This window comes from Hippoglossus stenolepis, chromosome 2, assembly GCF_022539355.2.
Source record: "Hippoglossus stenolepis isolate QCI-W04-F060 chromosome 2, HSTE1.2, whole genome shotgun sequence".
In the NCBI taxonomy this organism is placed as follows: Eukaryota; Metazoa; Chordata; class Actinopteri; order Pleuronectiformes; family Pleuronectidae; genus Hippoglossus; species Hippoglossus stenolepis.
This window is the reverse complement of record NC_061484.1, coordinates 29,771,395-29,792,386: the sequence shown is the minus strand read 5'-3', so window position 1 is coordinate 29,792,386 and position 20,992 is coordinate 29,771,395. Positions and strand designations below refer to the sequence as shown.

General features: G+C 45.1%; 1 protein-coding gene across 1 annotated transcript; it reads right to left on the bottom strand.

The window, feature by feature from the left end:
* Positions 1 to 787: 787 nt before the first annotated feature.
* Positions 788 to 20,574, bottom strand: akt3b (v-akt murine thymoma viral oncogene homolog 3b). Its single transcript, XM_035143158.2, has 14 exons — positions 20,238 to 20,574; positions 14,123 to 14,654; positions 11,824 to 11,949; positions 11,623 to 11,734; positions 10,325 to 10,469; positions 9,585 to 9,716; positions 8,824 to 8,889; positions 8,629 to 8,697; positions 8,387 to 8,509; positions 8,177 to 8,305; positions 7,375 to 7,589; positions 5,938 to 6,025; positions 5,373 to 5,475; positions 788 to 4,912 (listed from the first exon to the last, which is right to left on the bottom strand). The coding sequence occupies exons 2-14, from the start codon at positions 14,166 to 14,168 to the stop codon at positions 4,827 to 4,829; spliced, it is 1,440 nt and encodes a 479-aa protein (XP_034999049.1). The 5' UTR covers positions 14,169 to 14,654; positions 20,238 to 20,574; the 3' UTR covers positions 788 to 4,826.
* Between the last annotated feature and the right edge of the window lie 418 nt (positions 20,575 to 20,992).

Here is a 20,992-nt window from a genome sequence, read left to right as displayed (position 1 = left end):
TGTGTGATGTCACAGTGTGGGTGGTCATAGATTCCTTTGATGTCTTCGATGTTGCAAAGATGAGAGATTTATACGATCTGAAGCGAAACAAGAGTTTCTGTTTTTGACCTGAACAGATCAGTCTGTGCGCAGTGACACTGACACGCTGCACGTGATGGCGTGGACTGTAATGCGTGATTAGTGGCCGTGGTTCGGAGCCGTTTCTCCCGGCGTGGCATTAAAGTTTGACGAGTCAAATCAAGATGATTGAGCTGCACCTGCAATGTTGGTCACTAGAGGGCAGTGTAAGACCACAGTTTGCCCAGGGCACAGATCTTCTTCCCCAGGGCTGAAGAGCTCGTTCACAATGATTTACACATTGTTGATATGTTGGAAACTCTGTTAAACTTACTGTTTAGCCCTAGTTAGCTGCTGAAACTTAACTTCATATTTACATTTTTGGGGCTGTGTTACATATTAAAGCTTAAACTATAGACAATTTAATTCAAAATAGCCCATCAGTCAAAATAAAACTACTTTATTCTGTGTTTTGTCTAATTTATTTATATGTTGAATGAATGACTTACACTCAAAATACTACAAATACTAACACCTACTATGTTGGAACGTGAACCAGAGTTACTGCTAAACAAAGGATTCAAGAGGACTTATTACATGATATATATTTATACATATATATATATATAAAATGTAGTTATTAGATTTCAAACAGTTGTATGTAAGCCAGAGTGAATCGTCAACTTTGACCCTGACGGACGTTTTAGAAATAACGAGTCACGACAGCAGAAACCCTGAAATGTATTTCTTTTAATTTAATTCAAAATAAATACTACCACGGCGGCAACGCAAGTCCACTACTGGGTTCTTGCCCTAACGTTTTGGTAAGAAAACAAACAAGCAAACGATCCAAAATGAAATTTTTTAAATAAAATAAAACCAAATAAAAAGAGACTTCAGTTAATGCATCCATCATCATCATCATCATCATCATCAGCATCATCATCCTCCTTCACAGACTTTCAAGAGGTGCCTTTTTTTTAACGACATACAAGGTAACACTGCGTAGAATGACCAACATAAATAAAACAAACACTATGGTACAAAACGAGGAAAGGGGGTGGAGCGAGGGATGATGGGACTGGAACGACCTGATGGAACCAGCACTGCAAAAGAATAAAAATAAAACGTTCATCCACAGTCCCACTTGTTTTGTTTTTTGTCATTTTTAGTTTTTAAAGAGGGAGGAACAGAAACGACAGTGCAGACTCCACGGTTCGAGTCACGTCCTCTCACAGCGATTTGGGACGAGACCACTTTCAAAGGGGCGGGGGGGGGCGGTGTTTATCTCCATGGAAACATCCTCCACAGACGAAGATGAGTTATCAACCCGAGAAAGAAAAAAATTAAATTTAAAAACCAATGGAAGGGCGTTTGACTTTTCTCCTTCCTGAAATTATTGATGTGAGAGTGGTTTGTTTTTCAGTCACAGAGAAAGAAAATCACGTTTGTGTCGAGATGCCACGAAAGACAGAAAGAAAACGAAGGCATTGCATATTTACATCAAGACGTTTTGGGCGACTCGACTTTTTTCTGGCAGTCCTCAGTTTTCGTGAGTGTCTCGCGGCTCAGCTTCTCCTGATCTGGAACGTGATTCGTGGTTTATCGATTCCCTCAGTTCAGATGTACTAAAACGTGTTTGTGTGTATAAACGAGTTTTTAATTTTGAATAACACTGACGGAACAAGAGCTGAGCTGGAAGCCTCATTTCTGTTTGTGGAATCAATTAAAGTTTTCTTTACTCTGATTTATCGTCTAAAAACAGTCTTCTCATACGGAGTCATTGAAGTGCCATAAAAAAACGATGTGTAAAATAATTAAAATAAAAACTATATGTGGAAAAGTCAAGAGGAATACATAAAAGAATACACAGGTGAAATAAAATGTGAAAATATAAAGAGGAATTAATAAGATAAATTTAGAAATATAAATACAAATAACAAAATATAAAAATTATTTAATTGATTTATTTTCAGTTATTCATTTCTGTATATAATTTCAAATATATGTTTGCCTATATTTACTTCATTTCTTAATTTTATCCCTGTTGCTGATATATTTAAAACAGACACAAATAAACGGGACAATAAATGAAAATGTTAGTTATTCTTTTAGATTTTGCTATTTGTCTTTATATTTACAAATTGATTTATTTAATGTTTCTATTCATATTCACACATTTCTCGATTGACTATTCTTTTCTGTGTTCCTCTTTGTTTCCACATTCATTTTCTTACACCTGTAGAATTATTTTTTACGGCACTCCTTTGACTCCATACTTGTTTACAGTATCTGTGTATTTGCGTGTGAATATTTCTCTCAGGGTTCCGACACAGACTTCTAACGTTTTACTCGCGGCTCGATGCGTTTCACGTTTCTCGTCACTTTTACGCACAAACAACACATGAACAAAATTCTCCGACAGCACGAGATGACACCGGGCGTCAAAACTTTAAAGACGTGGAAGACGTAAAACTCTTCGTCTGAGCCTCTGGTGCAGGAACCCGGAGGAATGTGATTCTAACTCAGATCAAGTCGACAGTTTTCTCCACAAACATCAGATTTTAAGTATTTTCAGAAGAAAATTCATGACGCGGTGAATTTGTTGGTTTGTTTTTAACGTTGTTCAGATTTACTCCCGAGTTTTTCTGCTCTTCGAGTCTTGTCCCTCCCACTTCTATACGAACTGTAAATAAAGATGGACGACATGATAGATCCCTAAAAGTGAAGCCAAACAATCGCCCCCTGGTGGCTGACTGCTGTACATGTCATAAACCCCTCCTCCCCCATGTTAGCAGATGGGACATGGACTAAACAGAAAAAATCAGAGTAGACATTAAAGATGTTTCTGTCATTTCAGGTCGTTCATATCTCACTGATGTTTGTTCACGTGTTTCTGATCAGTTTGGTTTTAACGTCATGATTGACAGCTGGGACTGACTCCTCATTGGTCGGGTGGAACCTCGATACCACGGCTCCACGCCACGATTTGTATATGAGACATTTTATACGCAGAAGGCTTCTCTTCTGAATAGTGGGAGGACGTAGAGACGCGTCTGTGGATTATCGTCTGTACAGGGGCCCCACATCTCATCTGTGATCTCTGCACATTGAACATTGTGGCGTCGTCCATCTTTATTCACAGTCAGTGGTTTTAACACACAACTGACGGCGACACAAAGATCCTCCGTTTCTGAGAGCAGCACTCGGACCGTCGCTGAAACGTAGAGAAAATATAACGGAGACGATTTCACCGGAGGAGACGTGTTCCGACGACAGCCAGCGAGCAGGAAGCAAAAGCTTCGTAGCATAAATAAATCGGAAACTGCTGAAACGTCGCGTTGCAGCTTCACTGACGCCGACGGCGACAAACGCACACGCGTGGAGTGACGGTGTGTAAACAGACGTCTGAGAAGACGGATCCGAGTTGTTCAGAGTAAACTGTAGACTTCAGTCTGATCAGTGCAGAGAACCTACAGCTGTTTCCTGTGTGTGTGTGTGTGTGTGTGTGTCTGTGTGTGTGATGACAGCATAATGTTCACCCCCATGTCCCACATACATACAGTACATACGTACATTAAGTCACGTTTCCCTGTGTAAACATCCATTCCACTAGTCCTACAGCTACGATGAGGAAACAGAAGAGAGGACGACGAAGAGGAGGAAGAGGAGCAAGAAGAGGAGGAAGAGGAGGAAGAGGAGGATGTGGAGGAGAAGCGGTGAGAAAGCAGAGAAAGGCCTCGTTCCCCTGCCGGCTGTGGAAAGCTGGAGCGGTTAGCTGAGTCTGCGGTTGTGCTCTGTGGCGCCTGAGTGAACTGTGCAGTTTCTGGCAGTTTAGTGTTTCCTGTTTCAAAATAAAAGAACAACTTAAAAGTAAAGCGCAAGTAAAGAAAAATAAAAAAAAGAAGAAAAGAAATGGGTTAAAGAAAAGACAAGAGAGCAAAGTAGTAACACTGCAACGATGAAAGGAATGATACAGACTCGTCCTTCCTCCTTTTCCGTCTTTTCCGTCTTTTCTGTTTTTTATCTGTAGACAGTGATTTTCATCGCCATGGGTTTGGGGAATGTGCGCTGCCATGGCAAATGTATGAGAAAGAAAATCTCTTTTTTTTGTGTTTGTTTGTAGTTTTCTTTTTGAGCGAACCACGAGCCATGCACTTATTCTCGACTAAGAATGACCCCTCACAACCCGGAACCCGCCCGCCCTCTCCCAGAAAAAAACAAAACACCCTGTCGGTATGATACGAAACATCTGCACACGTAAGGCAACATTTTTGGTTTTTTTGTTCCCTAAAACGGCTCTTTCAAACCAAGTGCAAAAAGTCAAAAGAAGAAGGAGAGGAGGAGGAGGAAGAGGAAGAGGAAGAGGAAGAGGAGGAGGAGGAGGAGGAGGAGGAGGAGGAAGAGGAGGAAGAGGAAGAAAAGGACAGAAACAACAAACAAAAACAGATGAACGCAACCTGGGTCGACAACTTAATACTGACGGAGAGAAAAAAATAAATAACAAAAACATTGCCTTCTGCAGTAAATTGCGCTGAAAATGTAGGAGACTTATTTTTTAGTGTGGGGAGACCGGCTGGAGTCTCTCCCACTGTGCAAAAACCTCTTTTAAAGTCCCTAAAAAGACTTTTCCCCGTCTGCGAGGAGGCAGAGAAGGAGAAAAAGAGGGGAGACTGGTTTTCTTTTTTTCTTTTTTTCCTAAAATGGCTACGTGTTTTCCTCAAAATGGCCACGAATGGGGACGACACTGGCTGGCTGGGCCGGAGCGCTCACTCCCGCCCGCTGGCTGAGTAGGAGAACTGTGGGAAATGAGGCCTTCGCTCGTTGTCCGCCGCATCCATCCCGTCCTCGTCGTCTGCAGAGAGAATCAGACGTCAACACAAAACGTCACGTACACTTCCTGAAACTTCCCGTCAGAAATAAAGGATCCATATTTGGATTGAAGTTGCTAATAATTCATAATATCTACAGAGATTTATTGTGTCTAAAGGTTGTGCACATCAGATCGCCACGACAACGACTGGTCTCCAGAGGATGAACCTCTGACGTCGTGTCTCTGATGTTTGGGTTTGGTGCTAAAAATAAAATGCTAATATCTTTATCGTTGAGACATGACAAACTGTACATGCTGCCAAAAAACATACCTCTATGGAAAACTCATTTTAAGGTTTGACAGAAAAAGCATTAAATGAGCATTGATATAATTAACGACCTGACTTACGTTAGCATGCTAAGAAGAAAACGGCCGCGTGCTAACGTGCTAAACTAAGAGGGTTCAAATTAAAACCACACAGAGGATTTTCAGACGTGCTCACATTTTTCCGGCGGAGTGATGGTGATGGTCTGTGCTGTGAACTCCTCGTCGAAGTAGCGCGTGTCCGTCTCCGAGCTGACCTGGGGCTGGAACGGTGGGACGAGCTGCAACCGACAGGAAGCAGGTGAATCAACGTTTGTCTTTGACAACAGAACAGTGTCTCAGGCTCGACCACAGGCGAAGGAGTCAAAAGTCAAGATTTCTGTTTCCTGTCTGCGACTTTTTATAAGAAAAATGAATAAAAACAAGAGAAATCTGAGTAGATGCACTTAACGACTGAATTCTTCTCTAAACATCTGGTGTGGATTTGCAGGAAGGAGCAAAGACTTTGACCGATCTAGTTCGGAGAAGTTCAACAGAAAGAGGGAACGAGTCTGTTCAGTGGACACAGTCGTGTTTTTATAAATACGAGGTCTTTTTTTGCTTTTCCTGTCTATTTTGGAGTTTTCAGCCAGACTTCTTTTGATAAATGAGGTAACCCTGATCCCAGAATATCTCAGGTACACTGTCTGAATAAATTACCACTGAAGATAAGATGACGCCCGGCAGCTAAAGCCCGCTCTCACCTTCTTGTCGTAGACGTCCTGCCAGTCGATTGTGCCAAAGAAACTGTGTCGCATGATCTCCTTCGCGTCATCCGGTCCGCCGCCCAGTCTGCCAACGAGCGAGGGGAGAAGAAGGAGAAGACGTTGAAGTCAGACATCAAACGCTGCTCTAACAAAGTCTCCATCAATGGGACCAGAATATCCACCTGCTACTTATCCCAAAATAACTTGGCGGGGTGAGCGAGTTCGCTGCGTGAAGCAGGAGTAGCCTCTTTACGCCGTGTTCTTCGTTAGAGACAGAAAGGACTCGGGGATAATCAGAGCGGGGAATTAACAGCAGCCGCCAGCCAGTGTCGTCTAAACAGCATATTTACTGAATAACAATCAAGATGGCTGCTCTGACGATGAAATGAACTGGGATCACTTTCTCCACGTCAACAGGCCACGAAGGACGACCTCCACAATTTAGTTTATCTGAGTTGGGGGAGATTATGTTTCCCATCAGGCCCTGGTGCAACACACCGCCCCCTGGAGGTGACGTTTGTAGTTAGGGGGAGGGATTATAGATCTTCAGCTGACATGGAGGGAATCAGAATAAACACATCTTCTAATTTGACTCCCACATTTGTTTCTTCTACTTCTATTAAAGAGAGACGATAAGAAACAAGGAGTGAGAGACGGGATGAAGTCCCCGACCTCCGGACTCGAACCCTGACACCACCACGTGTCATCAGACACCAGCGGATCATAATGTGAGGTTAAACAACATCTTCACATTAAAATGCAGCGGAGGAAGACTCTGGTGTTGGGTTCTTCTTCCCACACGTCAATCTTCCTCTATAATCCCATTCAAATTTCACTTGTTATTATTTTTAATGTTCAGATTATATTCCTGTACTATTATTACTATTATACTATTATTATACAGCATGTGAAACCCGCTGCTCCTCGGGGTCTTGTCTGCTTTCCAATACACGACATCACCTTCACACGTCACAGCTGTGGATTCACATGAAGCCGTGTGGTGATTTGTAAATGAGTAGAAACTACGCCTCAAACATCGCGAACTAACCCCAGAGGTCAGGTTTTCAAGTAACCACAACAAACCTCTACAGACGACACAACGGGCTCATCGGGGGAAGCACACATCTGTCTGCTCAGGAGGTAAAGCGTATGATCCACCAATCAGAAGATCAGTGGTTTGATTCCCGGCCCCTCCAGTCCGCATGCTGCACCCTACATTGCCCTCGACAGCTGCATATAGAAGCTTTGTGACCAGAAAAACATTGTATTAATGCTGTATGTTCGTTTCTTGATTGTTATTGTGGCCAAGGTGTTTAACCACGAGTCTGATCGGGGACGTTTCCTCTCCGTCTCCTCTCATCTCTGCACAATGTCACACTTTCCTGGTGATAGTCAGTGTTTTGGTTTTCCACACGTGTCTTTCCGTGTCCTTACCGTTTGTTGGGGTCCTTGATGAGCAGTCCCGACAGCAGCGACTTGGCGTCGGCCGACAGGGTTCGCGGGAACTTGATCTCCTCCATGAGGATGAGCTCAAACAGCTTCTCGTGGTCTTGGTTGTAGAACGGCAGACGGCCGCACATCATTTCATACGTCACCACGCCCAAACCCCACCAGTCCACCGCCCGCCCGTAGTCGTTGTCCTCCAACACCTGATAACATGGGATACAGACATACTATTATTATTATTATTAACATATTCCTGAGGTTCACATTACTTTCGCTCTAAGTTTCTCCTCGCTGCTTATTTCCTAAAATGTTTTTGCTTTATTTTCGTAATATCTTCATTCACAAAATATTCAATTCTTTTTTTCAATATGTCCTGACACTCTGTAAACAGGATGTAACCATAACGTATCTGCTGATTGATTGAAACATCAGACTGAGGGACTTTTTAAAACCCAGGTTTCTCTCTCGAATCCTCCTAATGTAACAAAAAACCTCACAAGCTTCACCAAGCTCCAGATTAGAAGAAGTGAAATTAGTTACAGACGTTCTACTAAAGAAAACCCTGAGCAGCAGCTGGAGGAACCACGTCTGAAGGAACTTCCACTTTGGTTTTAACGCCCAGCGGCTGGTGGTCGCTGCTTTGTGACAGATTCATGAGACCAACACAATCTGAAAGCTCAGTTTGAGTTTAGACAAAATGTGTCTGATCCACTGGTGCCTTTGTTCAAGTGCAGTTTAGGAAACTCCTAAAACAAACATGCATGTTGTTCCTCTCTGTTTGACCTCTGACCTCAGGAGCCAGGTATTCTGGTGTTCCACAGAATGTCTTCATGGTGGCAGTGTCGGTGATGCCTTCTTTGCACAGGCCGAAGTCGGTGATCTTGATGTGACCGTCTTTGTCCAACATGAGGTTCTCCAGCTGATGAGGAGAACAAGTGGAATAAATGAAATGTCTCTTACATCTTATATGTTTAAAATAAGAACGTTGGGCGTCCTTTACCTTCAGATCACGATAAACGATCTTGGCAGAATGTAGGTAGTCTAGAGCTGAGACGATCTCGGCGCCGTAGAAACGGGTGCGGTCCTCTGAAAAAACTCTCTCTCTTGACAAGTGGAAAAACAGCTGCGAACAGAAAAAAGACGGACGTGAATACCAGGTCTGAACCGGGTCTTCACTGCCACTTCCCCACCGGCCACCACCTTTAAATCCCAGCATCAAGAACCAGTTCAGTGAGCGCTCACCTCTCCTCCGTTGACGTACTCCATCACAAAGCACAGCCGGTCCTTCGTCTGGAACGAGTACTTCAGAGACTGAAACACATCACGTCAATACTTTTTAACTCTCGTTTCATTTGTTTCATGTTCTGTGATCTGATTTCACTGAATCCTCCAAAACATCGTGTAAATTCTGAGCTCGGCGCTTCATGAGATACTCACAGTTAGGAATGGATGTCGGGTATTTTTTAATACTCTACTTTCTGTTAGTGTGTGAGCGACTTCATCCTGTGATAAAAGAGAAGACGAGGCAGAGAGATCAGTGAGGAGACGACGGCAGCTAAAGGTTGAGGATGGAAGTTGACAGGGAGACGTCACGTTTATGTCGCTATGACGACAATCAGGTAACTGATTTTAGAGTTACATGCCAAGTATAAGACACTGAAGGAATTTGAGTTTCAAATTTGATTTCTTTCTCTTGAAATTGATTGTTTGCCACAAAAACAAATGATTATCCTTCTGAAACCCAAAACTCATCAGGGAGTTTGAAAGAAAACATGACACCACACATGGAAAGGAAACGTCGTCAGATTATCAACTTTCCGACGGTCTTTGAACTAACCACGTGTGAACCGGGAGCTGTCATGTCGTCTGTATGTGAAACTGGTTCAACATGTGCAGCACATGTTTTAACAAGTATATACTGATACAAAGAGAATTTAACTTTTGCAAATTAATAATATTTTCTTTTTAATGATCATTATAGTTATTATTCTCCATAACACGTGTTTGCACTGTGTCGACTTGCAGCCATGACTCTGCTGTTTCAACTGAGCTGCAGGATTTTCTGTTGCAGTGAAAAATGAGGCCACAGAGAATGTGACGGGAGCAGAAAACAACAGAGGGTGAACATCACTTTTCAAACCAGAGAGAAAAACAGCAAAAACAACAAATAAAAGCTGATGAAACATTAAAAAAAGGACCTTGGCTATTATGACTTCTTTCTTCAGGATCTTCATGGCGTAGTAGGTGCCGCTCGCCTTCTCTCTCACCAGAATGACTTTCCCAAAAGTGCCTTTGCCCAGAAGCTTCAGATAGTCAAAGTCATTCATTGTCTGGACAGAGAAACAGAGGCATGGCGTGAAGAAACCAACATTAACGACGCTCACTCTCTCCTCACTCCACTGTGAGGTCCCGTGTCCCGACCATCAGAAAATCATTACACTCGTTTCAACCTTTTGTTTGTGTAGCTGAAACGTTTTATGCTGTGAGACGTTGTTGTGGGGATGGATCTACTATAACTGCACCATTTACAGTATTTGTGATATAAATCTAATTTCTGATTGACCACGATTCTGCTGCATCAAAACAAGCGCTCCAACTTTCTTCCAAAGCACCACATAGTGTCCTCTCCCTCAACCAATGACAACGCGGCGTTAGCCCACGTGACGCAGAGTTGCAGAAAACCAGCGGTGAAATAGAGCGAGAGAGACGGTGGTGAAAGAGACGAATAAATAAATTTAAAAAATCAACGCAATGAATCCAGAAGAAACCGCTGATAACCAGAGACAATCCTGATCTCTGTTCCAAACAAAAGGAATCCTGAATTCTCTTTTTTGCAGAATGGTGCAGCCGATATATCTGCACTTACATTACACCAACATTTAAAATGTTAAATGTTATATTTGAGCGACACAGAGACGAGGGGCGAGCTGTCCGTCACCTTTCGTTTGTAGTGGCCGATGGACGTGTCCATCTCCTCCTCGTTGACGTTCTCGATCTGGGAGGTGGGGCTGCACAGGATTCCCTCCTCCTCCTGTTTGGCCAGAGACTCTGCGACCATCTGAATGGCCTCGGCCCACTCGTCCCTGCAGGTCACGGAATCAAACACGTGTGGTACTTGGTTACTGTTTTCACATGTTCACACAAAGAGACGTCCAGCGAAGGAAACACACACATGATCATACACAACCAGATGTCTGTCGTTTACACTGGTCTGTTTTCCCCTTCACATTATCACAGGCTCCTGTAAAACGTTGGATAATGTCCGAATGAGCCGACGTGAGAATAGAACAAAAACTAAAACTCTGTGGTTTCCACATAACTTCCTGCCTCTATCTGCTGTTTCTGTATTTTCTTGAACAAAGTGAAAAAAGCAGACGACTGTGTGCAACGTTTTTTTTTATGTCAATAAGAAAAACATCAGGAAGAAACGTGCATATATTGTACGTACAATAATATTAATGATAAATAAATCAATACACATTATGTTGTGTTGTGGAATGAAACAGTTCGACAGTTGGCGTCCAGCCTCGGCTCCACACCCCCGTTTCCTGTCTTTCTTCTTACTGTGTTGACTGAAGAGAATTTAACACACACCGAGAGGCTGGGATATATTTTGTATTTATCTGCCTCTAATGTCTGACCTTCCAAATGTATTGATAGTCAGTCCAACTCCATATTACTTCTGAATTTATTATGTCAATACACAAGTAGCCTCTCGCCAGCGGACACTAATGTGAGGAAAGCAGTTGATGCGTCTGCATTAAGAAAATAAAAGAAAATGGACGGACGACCTGAAAACTTCATTTAACTGGATGATCGACATTTATCTATTTGTCATTAGCTTATAAAACAACAGTGATCTGTGTCTTCTGATCTATTTTTCAAGCCTCGTTTCCTGAGCTAAATTAAATCACAAGGTTTCTGCAGGTTTCACCGATTTAAAATCTAAGACCTGGTTCACAACATTACTGGAAAAAAATATTAACTGAAATAGGATTTTGTATTTAATACACGTATAAGTTATATTTATAAATAAACAGTGTAGAGTAGTGTGTAGTTATTTTCCAGTATTTATACCACTTGGTAGCACAGACATTTTTTATTTATTTTAAGTTTAAAATTACAAGTTTTATGAAATAAATGATCTTAAATCATTTAAAAATCAATCATTCATTTATTTGTCTTCTATCGGATTTATGGCAAAGACTGATGTGTCTCAGGAGGACGGAGGCTCACCTCTCATCGGGCGTGTCCACGTGAAAAGTCCTCTCGATGACGGTGGTCCACTGCAGACAGCGGATGATGAAGGTGTTGGGCTTGGGCCGCTCCGTCTTCATCAGCTGACATTCTGGAGGTCACACAGAGCGAAGGATCTGTAGACGCTTGCTTTCAAACGTATAGAAACAATTTGTGACGACATGATGTTGAGGATCTTACTTGCTACAGAGAAGTTGTTGAGCGGATAGGCCAAGTCCGAGTCCTGTGGTTTGTCCTTGTAGCCGATGAAAGAGCCGTCCGACTTCAGCAGGAAGTAGCGCGGTCGCCAGTTCTTGATGTACTCACCTGGAGGGGGGACAGACAGGTCACATCCTGCTGCACTCACCTGAGTTCAGACCTGATTATCATTCATTTCATTATTTATGTTTTCCTCTTTATACAAGAGCGTTGTCTTGCAGGTTGAGAGGAATCATCCACAGTTTTGTAACGCTCACTGAACGCCTGCGCTCACACTCGCCTGCTTGAGCTTAGATCGGCTCTGCTTGTGCTCAAACTGTTCGCACTTTTCTCAAAGATGGTTTTAGTTCTTGTCCCACTGATCTCTGTTCAGTTTGGTTTTAACTTGATGATATAAAAACAGGCCGAGACGTCATGATTGACAGCTGAGACTGACTCGTGATTGGTCGATGCCACAGATCCATCCCACGATCAGAATGCACAGACTCTGACTCCAACCGATGCCAAAAGGACAAGTTGACAGCGTTTGTGTCCCAGATACTAAGAGAAGACGCGTCTTCGTATCTTTATTTACAGTCTATGGTCAAAACTTAAAACAGACTCATCAGTGTTAATACAGTCATCTTAATACCATTACAAAAATAAACTCTGCAGTCAAAGTTACATTTCTATAAAAAACATCCCAGACGTTAAACAGCACAGAGACACTTTCAGGTCAGTGTTTGTGCGACGGCTGTTTTACTGGGGACTGAATTATAAGAGCACACAAAGGTGCAATAAACAATTCAGGGCCTTGTGGGGGCCAAAGAGGAAGGAACCAGAGTGTTAGGTCATCCTCTGTATGCTCATAGTGGCGCAGAGAAACTTCCCCTTGTGCCAGCCAACAGCTCCGAGCAGACAAACACACCTCCAGCACGCATGCACACACACAGACACACACACACACACACACACACAGAAAGCAGTGTGGGAAATAACACACCAGCCAAGTGCGGCTCGGACTGGGCTGCAGGCCGGCAAAGCTGCCTCCTCCGCTCCCAGGTAAACAAGCATTGTTTGGACGAGCTGTTCTTCAAACTGGCTCAGGCCATGTCCACACCGAGCCGGACAAAAACACAGACACTCTTCTAACTGATGTTGGACAACGACTAAAAACCCTTCTGAGATGTGAAAATGCCGGTTCTGTTATTCCCAAATGATCCTGTCATGAAGAATCAATCGAGTCGAGCAGGATTCCTCATCAACCTGAATCTGTTTCTGTCCAGTCGTCAATCATCCTTCTGTTTGATCGACATCACAGTGCAGCAGTGCATGAACTTCAATTCAGACCGGATTTATGAGCCACAATCATATCTGTGTTTTATACCCAGCAACATGACACCGACCTTATACCTCCACCAAGGCCCAAAGGCTGCAACAAATCACGCATCGATATCAGTCCTCTGAATCTGTCGGACTTTTGTCATCAAGACACATGAATTACTCTCTGAGAAATCAGTGAAAATGTAGAAAAAAACGTCTCACAATATAAAAGAAGGTGATAAGAAAAGTTAACGAGTTCTTTCTTTCCTCCGACGTAGTTTTGTGGAAATCCGTTTTCCAGTTTTTGTGTAATTCTGCTGACAAACAAACTAGACTGCTACTCAGGAGGGCACGTACCTTATGAAACCACATTTGAATTCTCTAGATCTAGGTTTTTATACCATTCGTACAAAGAAGGAGATTTTCTGGAACTGGTTAGCGATGGTTACCGTCTCTGTTCTGTCAGATACCGACGGCTACATTCACACACACTCAGACTGTGGCTGGCCAACGTGTTTAACGTGTCCCGCCACAGTTTGAGAATGAGCTGCAGATGTTCGCGTGCAGCACTATCTGCCATGTGCTCGCTCATGCTATCGTCAACAATGTTTTTACCGTCCACACGGACAGTCAGACCTCGTAGCTGCAGCTGTGCATGCGACCTTTCACTCTTTGGTCTGTGTGCCCGTCACTCAGAATCTGCTGCATGCGAGAGCGATGATCGAGTGCGTCCACATGCACCCCCGCTACTGCCAGAGAATGAATGAATTCTGTCGGAAACGCCGCGGAGAAAGTGACACAAAATTCCTGGATCTGCCCATTTATTGGGATCGAAATTTAATGAGTTCTTTCCTGACCAACGGAATATCCTTCCACCAAGTTCTGTGGTAACCCGTCAAGTCGTTTCCTGCTGAAAGGAAAACACAGCCTCCTGGGCAGAGGGAGATATAAAAGACGAACAGAGCAGGACCCTCCTCACCTCTTTTCTGGACCCAGCCTTCCTTGACGACGTTCTGGTCGCTCATGGTGGCTTCTCCTGGGCGCCTGCTCTCCCAGTTCTCCCAGTGTGGTGGGCGAGAAGGGGCAGCTGTTGGAGGGGCGGCGGGACAGTGGGTTCGGGTGAAGCTCAGTCAGCTGTCCGTCTGACCGCTCGACCGCTCGACCTCCGACCTACCTGCGCCCGCTCTCTCTCACCTGACCTCAGATCTGTCCGTCTGTTCTGAGTCTGTAGCTTCTCGGCCTTTCTCTCACTTTGCCACGATCACGTTCTCTTTCCTTCTTCCTCTCGTCCCGCCGACCCAACCTCACTTTTCTTTTGATGCTTTCTGTCTTTCTCACCTCTTTTAGTCGTTACTCCCCCCTTCTCTCTTTCTCCCTCCCTCCCTCCTTCCTTCTTGCTCTCTGTTTCACAGTCCCTCGCTCTCTCCAACTTCTTTTTCTTCTTCTTCTTCTGCTGCTGCTTCTTCTTCTTCTCCTCCTCCTGTGTTCAGGCGCTCCGGTGGTGAGTCAGCCTGGAAGGAAACGGAGGCAGAGAAAGGAGTAAAAACAGAGAGAGCGGGTCAGTGGATCGTTTCCCTCGTCGCACAGCGAACACAGCAGGTCACCACTCATTGTTCGGAGCCTTAACACACTTCCTGCCCCCTTACCTCCTTCTATCCTTCTTTGCTCCCTCCACTTTCGTTTCATTCCCTCTTTTCCCCCTTCTTTAGCTCGCCCCTTCGCCTGACCTCACCTACATCTCTTCATACTCCTTCTCAATTATCCTTGTCTCCTCATACCCTTCACTCTTTCATATTTTCTCCTCCACTCCCTCCTTTCTTCTCTAAACATTTCCTTTCCCAACATTTTACCTCCTCTTCTCCCTCCTTCATTTCTTCTATACCTCCTTTTCCATTCCTCCTTAACTCGTTCACATCCTCCTCATCTCTTGCCTCCCCCATTTCCTTCTTTTCCTCACTTGCCTGTCCTGACTTACATACTTTGCCGTAAACTTTTTTACTTCCTCATCTCCTTCCTTCCTAAGGTCTTGAACCTCTTTTCCTCGCTCCTCACAAGTCTAGTACCTCCCTCTTTCTCACCTTCTTCCTTCCCTCCTGCCCTAAAATCTTTCCTTCCCCTTTTTCCTCCTCACCTCACTCACCCTCTCATTTTCTCCCCTCCCTCTCCTTCCTTCTCTCTCTCCATCAGTCCTTCTCTAACTACTTCTCCTCCAGCTTTTCATCATTCTTCCTTCCTTCCTTCATTACCACCCTTCCTCACTCTCTTTTCACATCCATCTACCATTACCCTGACTCCTTTTCTCCTTACCTCCCTTACTTCTTTCTATAATTTCTTACCACCTCTTCTCCTCCCTCCTTGTCTGGCTCCCTTTTTATTTCCCTTGTTTCCTCCTTCATCCACACAGAACTCCTCCTCCCTTCCTTATTTTCTTCCCTCCTTCAGCAGGCTCCTTCCTTTCCTCTTCGAATCATTGATCCCCTCACATCCTCCTGTCCTTCTATCCTCCCTTTGTTCCCTCCTTTCTTCACTAGCTCCTTCTTTCACTCCCTTCTCTCCATCAGTGTTTCACAAACTACCTTTTCCCCACTTTTTACCTCTCCTACTTTCCTTCCTTCTTTGTCACATTCCCGCCATCATTTCATCCTTCTGAAAAGTCCAGTACCTCCCTCTCTTCTCCTTCCTTCCTTCTTTATTTATGTCACTCCTTCACTAGTACCTACTCTCCTCACTCACTCCTTCTCTCCTCCACAACCCCACAGACAAACGGGTAAAAACAACAATTTTTTACAATAAAATGTGAAAAAAAAAAAAAAAAAAGTCAATTAAAGAAATAAACAAAGGGACAATAGGAGGGATGATGCAGACTCTGCACGTCCTGTATATACCACATGTTTTTTATATTGTAATGATGTCATTTCATCATGACGTCATTTATACCACATGATGACGAACGATAGGTAAATCTAAATAAGCTCTAGATTTTGTCTCCAACCCCATTGGTTGCATATTTAATGCATAACTTCACTATATGACGTCATTTCGTGACTTTATAATCGTATAAACTTTATATCATCATCATCGAAACCCCCTCCTGACTTCTTCATGACATCATTGATCATATGGAGTCATTTTCTGATAAATTTCAGCTTTTCTAAGTTATGTGTGTTTTGCTGTCAGTATTTTTATGACTTTGACCGATTTGCACAAATAATGTATCATCTGGATACAAACGGCTAAACACACACAGAGCGAATGACTTCATTTAAAAAGGGAAGTGGCTAAATGAGACGACGGGACCTTAAACAAAAATACCAATCTACTCACTGGTTCCTGTCCACGGCCTCTTTGTGTTCACACTCAAACTGTAGCTAGTCAACAGGACCTCGAGATCTCTGCCCCGACCTGCAGCCGCCACCACAGCTGCAGCCGCTCATTTGCAATTCTTGCAATTTGTAAATCATGCAAATCATGAAATTATCAATCTGTTTAAATGTGGCCTTAGCTGTATATTTTGATCCAATCACAATCGATTGACATGGTTTGTTTTGTTTGTGAGCGATATTAATTTCTGTAGTAATCCAAAAGCACAAGGAGAAACCACATTGGCTGCAGGTCGAGGGAAACAGGCTGATGTTCATCTCCAGGTTGGTTTATAAAACACGTCGCTTTGTCAGCCCGGTCACTTCTGTATTTAATAGATGTCGCTCGGCCCCCTGCACACACAGAGGTTGTATTTGCACCATTTCAGAAACAGAGCAGATAACCGCACGGCTGCATGGACCCAGGGCCCCACTTCCCCAAATATACAATGTGCAGGCTGTGCTAAATATCAGATAATCACTGATGCAGGTTAATCACTAAATCGATTCAACAGATTGACCGAGAAATAGTATGCCACTCTTTTAATAATCTTCCGTTTGTTTAGAGTAATCTCTCCGGTTCCTTGGTTTCTATGACAACGAACTGGACTGTTGGCAGAGAAAATATCTGAAGACATCACAATGGGCAACTTTGACGACTAGTCGATTAATCAAGAGAATAATCGGAAGAATAATTAATGATGAAAAAACTAAAATCAACCGACATATGGATTTGTAATTGTATCTCTAATTTGTCGGTGAAAATCGTTAGTGATGTTGCCAACATCTGTGATCTACGAGCAAGTTACAGGCTCCTGATCAATACTCAGGGTTCAAATCCCAGCTGGGGGGGGGGGATTCCTCACCTCACCTGCTTTAATCCTCGTCCCCGTTCTCCCTCATTGTTGATTACCTGTTCCCTCCGTCTCTTTCCTCACTCCTCTCACAACCTTCGGACATTTCTCCCCTACAAACATCCTCTTTACCTTCTCAGTCCACATGTCCCTCACATGTCCCTCACATGTCCCTCACATGCCCCTGAAGCACAGACACAGACGTGTGAACACACCTCTGTTTTACTGCAGTCATATTTCTAATGTTTCCAGAGTGAGGATCTCCTAGAACCTCTCTGAAGCTGAACACAACAGGATCAATCAAGAGCCTCAGCACCCAGAGAGCTGCTGACTTGGTGATTATTTGTGTACATATAGAGGGAAACATGAAATGAATCTGTTTTAATGGAGGCCGAGGACACTAACCTGAGAACCAAGGCCCCAAAATCAACAATTAAACATCAGCACTCTCAGACAAACATACTCTCATTTCCAGTTCACACAACAGTATTTTAAGGCGAGTTTCAGGGCACCTTCACACCTGGTTGGGTTCAGAGCTTCAGACTCGTCAGTTCAGTCTGAACCTGAACATCAGGTGTGACAGGTTCCTCAGAGCAGAAGAGGAGTTCTGGGTCTGGATCAAACTGAACCAGGTTCTGTTGGTTTGCAGTGAAAACACTTTGTTGGATAGTTTGGAGTTTAGGACCAATCACAGGAAGTAGAGACAGAATTAGGATGATGTTCATTTGGTGTATTTGAACTAGTGTTGAGTACTGTAGTACTTTGGAGTACTGTGGAGTACTTTGGAGTACTGTGCAGTAATGCGCCTGAAGGTGCTGATGCTCATGGTGATACCATCGTGATGTTACCGTGGCAACCAGTTGAAGCACTTCCTTCAAACAGAAAGTCTTCCACACGCCCAGATGACAACACACTGACGTCAGACGCCGTCTACAAACCAATTTCTACGACTTGACAGATCAAGGTTTCTGTCACGTACGATATGAGATTCGTAAACAGCTGAAAGACAAAGTGGGAGAAAGAAGCAACGTCCACACCGGATCTTTAACTTCTGGTTTCTGGAGGTCTGGTCTATTCAGGCTTTAGCTGTTTGACACTTAACCGATGACACGTGTTCATGATGTGAGCTGCATGTTGAAATGGTGAAGACTGTTTACACTGTTCAACAAACTTCCCAGTGAGGCCGGGGCGATACGTCTGCACGAGTAAAGGTATTAAGGTAGATAAATCTCATCAGGCAGAGATTAAGAAGAATAAACCGTGTTCCTCTGTTAGAGTACACGTTATGCGAGAAAAAACTCCCATATAAATATATAAATATGTAATCGTGTCTGGTTTTATAAACAGAATCATTAATTTGGAGAACAGATGTTGAGATCACATAATCATGATACGACTCTGTCAAAGAACAACATCACACTGCCGCTCTGTCGCTCTTCCTCCTGAATTTAAAAGAAATCCAGTGACAATCTGTCCCAACACATTTTGTTTGTGAAGATTGTTTCCGCACACTTCTAATACTTTTGATCAAATCACTGTATTGCGTTTGGAAGGCGTGACACAAACCTCGGAAATGACTTTGGAGGTAAATGTTTCCCTGTTCGGTCGCAGCAGAGCCACAGTGAGTCATGAACTGATCATGTATCCTTCATCACAGATCGGCCTCCTCCTCCTCCCGCTTGGATTTAACAATGAAACCTGTATCTTTTCATATTAACGTCTCAGTCAAGCTGGTTTCGCCCCAGTAGCAGGTTTCATCCCCTCACTGCTCATGTTTCCTGTATAATTTAATCCATAATGAGTGAAAATGACATCCCTGTAAAGACTGTGAGTCATAATGAGACAGTGAGGATGGAAGAAGCTGCACATGTTGTGTTATGGTGGCAGACACATTCTCCAACAATGGGGGGGCTGGGAAACAAGAGTGAGCCCCCAATGACAACAAAAACAATGGCTGACAGGGGCAGCCGCTTCTCAGGAGCCGGCTCAGAGCTGCGGCCCTCGGTGCGACCGACACCCCCGGCCCCGGCAGCAGCCCCGGCCCCGGCAGGCCTCCGGTCTCCGGGCCCCGGTTCGGGTCCGGCCCCGCACACAAACAAACAAACACCGAAACAACAGCTTTTGTTTCAAGGGCGTGTGGTGTCATTAACTGTTACATAACAACATCCGCTCGGTGGGCTCCATTATGTTTTAATGGCGAGTGAGATGTCTGGCGGTGACTCCCGGTACCGATTAGTCACCGGGAGCGGCGGCGGGCTCCGGGAGCCGGCGGTGAGAGGCAGGCCGGTGTGCGGCGGCTCGGCTGCAGGAGCCCGGGATGCTAGCGGGGGGTGCTGCAGCTGGGGGGGTGATGCTACAGCTAGCGTTAGCCGGCTGGAGGCGGGTTAGCATAGCAGGCAGGCGGCGGGGCCGTTCTCATCATCCCGGGGGTTTTATTTATTGAACCCGGGCAGAGACGCGACGCTCCTGGAGGGACCGCGGGAGGAGGAGGAGGAGGGGACGGAGGGAGGTCAGGGAGGTGGCGGGTGGGGGGGGGAGAAACGGGGGAGGTTGGGGGGTGTCGTCCATCGGGGAGATGGGCCGAGGCCAGACGGACGGTTCCGCTCCCTCCCTCCCGCCCTCGCTCCCACGGAGGCGGCAGCATCCCGGCGGCGCATCCCTCCCAGACGGGCGGATGACGAAGCAGCGGCGGCGGCGGCGGCAGCCCGCTAACGGCGGCTAGCTAGCGTGCTAACCTCCGCTCCCACCCGGACACGAACCCGCTCCCCGCGCCGCCCCGAAAGCGACGACCCCGGCCCCGCGTCTCCTCCGCCTCTCTCCCCGCACACGACCTCCACCTCCAGCCCTGCACACCGAGAGCGGGTTAGCGGAGCATATTCACCTGGTGGTCGAAGAATGACGGGGATGCCCCCTCCTCCTCCTCCCGCTGCTCCTCTACGGGCACTGGAGCATCCGACGGAGGAACGTCCCTCAGCGGCGAACACGGGAGGAGGACAGCGCTGGATCCATGGCCGCCGGTGACCGTGAAGCCCGAAACAGGAGGCGTCTTCTGCGTGTGTGTGTCTGTGTGAGTGCGGGTCCCGGACAGACTGCGGCGGCTCGCAGGCAGACACACGGACGGACAGACGGACCCGCTCGGCTCCTGCTCCTCCGCAGCTCCGCCAGGAAACGTCGCTTCGCTTCGGCTCCGCGTCACGTTCACTGGGAGGACTCCTGCTGCGTTCAGGGGCTGTCGGGCATCACAGCACCGGCGACTCAGCGGGACACATCCAGGGGGGGTCACTGTGCCCGTGGCGTACACACACGCACGCACGCACGCACGCACACACACACAACTGAATGACTTTAACCAGGATGCCAGAAGTGTGTGTGTTCACTGTCACCGAACAGCTCACCATGTCACCATTACTAACTGTGTTTATCTCTATTTTCTTGTATCTTGTATTTTAAGCTTTACTCTTGCACTGTTTTAAACATCTGCTGCACCATCATTTTACAGGCTCTGTTTGTCTAATGCACAACTTTGTAAAGCTTCAGTTATTTATCTTTAAATTTATATTTGGCTTCAATACTCTACCTCGGTTACTACCTATATCTATCCATCTATCCATCTATCCATCCTTCCATCCATCCATC

Coding starts and splice junctions, on each gene's coding strand:
- akt3b (XM_035143158.2), bottom strand. CDS start 14,168: ATGAGCGACCAGAACGTCGTCAAGGAAGGCTGGGTCCAGAAAAGAG. Junction 7,590..8,176: donor CAGAATACCTGGCTCCTGAG/GTCAGAGGTCAA, acceptor CCATGTTATCAG/GTGTTGGAGGACAACGACTA. Junction 4,913..5,372: donor CATCACTCCGCCGGAAAAAT/GTGAGCACGTCT, acceptor TTCTCTCTGCAG/ACGACGAGGACGGGATGGAT.